General features: G+C 41.1%; 1 protein-coding gene across 1 annotated transcript; it reads right to left on the reverse strand.

The window, feature by feature from the left end:
• Nucleotides 1-1,316: 1,316 nt before the first annotated feature.
• On the reverse strand, nt 1,317-3,792 carry LOC128636123 (E3 ubiquitin/ISG15 ligase TRIM25-like). The gene has a single exon (XM_053689183.1). The coding sequence runs from the start codon at nt 3,790-3,792 to the stop codon at nt 2,203-2,205; it is 1,590 nt and encodes a 529-aa protein (XP_053545158.1). The 3' UTR covers nt 1,317-2,202.
• Between the last annotated feature and the right edge of the window lie 269 nt (nt 3,793-4,061).

Here is a 4,061-nt window from a genome sequence, read left to right on the forward strand (position 1 = left end):
ATCATAACACACAATACACAGTACATAACACACAGCTGCATACGTAAATCAGCAGTATCCTATTGATTTGAATCTCCCGCCATTCTCTGTACCATGTGATTAGTGAAGTCATGTGACATCTGTGATGTCAGAAGGTCCTATAGAAGGATGAGAACTAGCTGCAACCAGTCAGGTGGGATGCCTTCTCCTGATTGCCCCCTGCCTACACCTGCTTATAGTAACATAAGGAGACCAGGCTTTCATGCACAAATATCTTATTTTATTTCATCCTCAGTTCATACACAATGTGCACAATACATAAACATCACTGGCTCACAGGCAGCAGCATTATTATTATGTGACAGTGTATCTAGCGCAGGATTCTCACACAGGCACCATCTTTATATACACAGAATGCAGCATTATTATTATGTGACAGTGTATCTAGTGCAGGATTCTCACCCAGGTACCATCTTTATATACACAGAATGTAGCATTATTATTATGTGACTGTGTATCTAGCGCAGGATTCTCACCCAGGCACCATCTTTATATACACAGAATGCAGCATTATTATTATGTGACAGTGTATCTAGTGCAGGATTCTCACACAGGCACCATCTTTATATACACAGAATGCAGCATTATTATTATGTGACAGTGTATCTAGCGCAGGATTCTCACCCAGGGACCATCTTTATATACACAGAATGTAGCATTATTATTATGTGACTGTGTATCTAGCGCAGGATTCTCACCCAGGCACCATCTTTATATACACAGAATGCAGCATTATTATTATGTGACAGTGTATCTAGTGCAGGATTCTCACACAGGCACCATCTTTATATACACAGAATGCAGCATTATTATTATGTGACTGTGTATCTAGCGCAGGATTCTCACCCAGGGACCATCTTTATATACACAGAATGCAGCATTATTATTATTATGTGACAGTGTATCTAGTGCAGGATTCTCACCCAGGGACCATCTTTATATACACAGAATGCAGCATTATTATTATTATGTGACAGTGTATCTAGTGCAGGATTCTCACACAGGCACCATCTTTATATACACAGAATACAGCATTATTATTATGTGACAGTGTATCTAGTGCAGGATTCTCACACAGGCACCATCTTTATATACACAGAATACAGCATTATTATTATGTGACAGTGTATCTAGTGTAGGATTCTCACCCAGGCACCATCTCTATATACACAGAATACAGCATTATTATTATGTGACAGTGTATCTAGTGCAGGAGTCTCACCCAGGCACCATCTCTATATACACAGAATGCAGCATTATTATTATGTGACAGTGTATCTAGCGCAGGATTCTCACACAGGCACCATCTTTATATACACAGAATGCAGCATTATTATTATGTGACAGTGTATCTAGTGCAGGATTGTCACACAGGCACCATCTTTATATACACAGAATGCAGCATTATTATTATGTGACAGTGTATCTAGCACAGGATTCTCACAAAGGCACCATCTTCATATACACAGAATGCAGCATTATTATGTGACAGTGTATCTAGCACAGGATTCTCACAAAGGCACCATCTTTATATACACAGAATGCAGCATTATTATTATGTGACAGTGTATCTAGTGCAGGATTCTCACCCAGGCACCACCTTTATATAAACAGAATGCAGCATTATTATTATGTGACAGTGTATCTAGTGCAGGATTCTCACCCAGGCACCATCTTTATATACACAGAATGCAGCATTATTATTATGTGACAGTGTATCTAGTGCAGGATTCTCACCCAGGCACCACCTTTATATAAACAGAATGCAGCATTATTATTATGTGACAGTGTATCTAGTGCAGGATTCTCACCCAGGCACCATCTTTATATACACAGAATGCAGCATTATTATTATGTGACAGTGTATCTAGTGCAGGATTCTCACACAAGCAGCATCTTTATATACACAGAATGCAGCATTATTATTATGTGACAGTGTATCTAGCGCAGGATTCTCACCCAGGTACCATCTTTATATACACAGAATGCAGCATTATTATTATGTGACAGTGTATCTAGTGCAGGATTCTCACCCAGTCACCATCTTTATATACACAGAACGCAGCATTATTATTATGTGACAGTGTATCTAGTGCAGGATTCTCACATAGGCACCATCTTTATATACACAGAATGCAGCATTATTATTATGTAACAATGTATCTAGCGCAGGATTCTAACCCAGTCATCATTATCCCATACACAGAATGCAGCATGAAGAGGCTCAGTGAAGGTGACAGTGAATGTGTGTAAGTGTCTGATCGGGTCACACAGCTCATAAAAGGTCAGACGCCCAGCCTCATAGTTCAGCAGTATTCCTACTGTGTCACATGATAGAGAGGGGCGTAATGAGATGACTATTTTGTTATGTCTCATGTAAAAATCCTTATTATAACCCCTCAAACACCAGGACTTGTTATTATTTCCTATCCAAGACAGATGTCCTCCCCTCTCCATACTGGTATAACACACACCTACACACCAGCCCCCTGACTCATTAGTCTGCACTTGCCAGTAATGTCGTCCTGAGGAAAAGCTCCTGGTGCTTAATACCTGAGGATAAGTTGTAAATCTCTCTGGTGTTACTGGACGCTGCTGGTTTATATCTGTACAGGATACAGTTTTCATGTCACCTGATACAATAATATTATTATTAGCTGTGTTTATATCCAGTAATATGTCTGATGTCACCTGCACATAGATCTCTCTCTTTACATCAGTCACAATATCAGCTAAACCTCTGTATAAGGTCACTGAAATCAGATCCTCATCCAAATGCCCCCCAGCAAGGACCTGTTTATCACCTCTCTGTGTGACCTCATTATCTCCCTTCTCATCACCACAAAAGTTATCTCTTTGTGATTCCTGTTCTTGTAGGACAGTTAATGGGTCAGTCATGTTGTACAGCTCCTCAATGTGACACATCTTCCTGGTCAGCTTGTCTTTCTCTTTTTTTAGCTGCTGGATCAGATCAGAGATTGTGAGTAAAACCTGCTTCCGCTGCCGGGTGATTTCACTCAGGACTCGCTTCTCTAGGTCTTCCAGCTGTTTCCTGATTTCCCTAATCAGGGCAGTGAGTCGATCTGTTATACCCGCTGCTTTCTTTTGCACCCCTCTCCTGTGCGCCTGCAGACTCTGGACTCTTTTCTCAGTCTTCTTTCTCTTTGTGGTCAGTTTCTGCAGAACATCTCTCAGTTTCTCTTTCTTCTTTTTAGAAGCCTCATTCAGCAGCTCCACCTGGTGTCCCCTGTGCTCTCCGGCCAGGGAGCAGGACGCACAGATACAGACATCATCCTCAGTGCAGTAATATTCCAGGAGCTTCTTGTGTTTGGAGCATTTTCTTTTACCCCAGGAAGTGGTGGGTTCAGTTAAGAAGTGTTCCTCAGACTTGCTGTGTACCCTCAGGTGGGTATCACACAGAGAAGCCTCACAATGCAGACATGATTTAGCTGCAGGTACAGGAGAGTGAACACAGTAAGTGCAGAAGATCCCAGTTCTATTTTGCTCTGGCTGAGTAATCTGTAAATGCTTCATTACATTACACAGCGCTATGTTCCTATGCAGTTTAGGTTTCTTAGTAAAGGTTTCTCTGCACTCAGGACAGGTATAAAGCCCAGACCCCTCCTGGGTACCCAGCAAACTCTCAATACAGCCCAGGCAGAAGTTATGGCCACAGCTGAGATTTACAGGATCTGTATAAATGCTCAGGCAGATGGGGCAGGTTAGCTCCTCTCTCAGATCAGCAGTCGCCATTATTTTATTCAGCAGCAGGAAATGAAACTTACATTATCTTCATATTCAGCACAAAGGTGTGGCGATTACGTAACTGTATGTGCTCTGCCTGTTAACTCTTTATGTCCCAGACTGTAGTGACCAGGGCAGGTTTGTAAACTGATAAATGTTCTGTAGTGCTCAGTAATTTGTGCATCTGATGACATCACATGAAATATTAGCACAGAAATAAATCTAGTTTTAATGTTGTGCTATTTTTCTGTAAGTAAAATATTATATCACACAGTATA

The sequence above is a fragment of the Bombina bombina genome, chromosome 7 (genome assembly GCF_027579735.1).
Source record: "Bombina bombina isolate aBomBom1 chromosome 7, aBomBom1.pri, whole genome shotgun sequence".
NCBI lineage: Eukaryota > Metazoa > Chordata > Amphibia > Anura > Bombinatoridae > Bombina > Bombina bombina.

Coding starts and splice junctions, on each gene's coding strand:
- LOC128636123 (XM_053689183.1), bottom strand. CDS start 3,792: ATGGCGACTGCTGATCTGAGAGAGGAGCTAACCTGCCCCATCTGCCTG.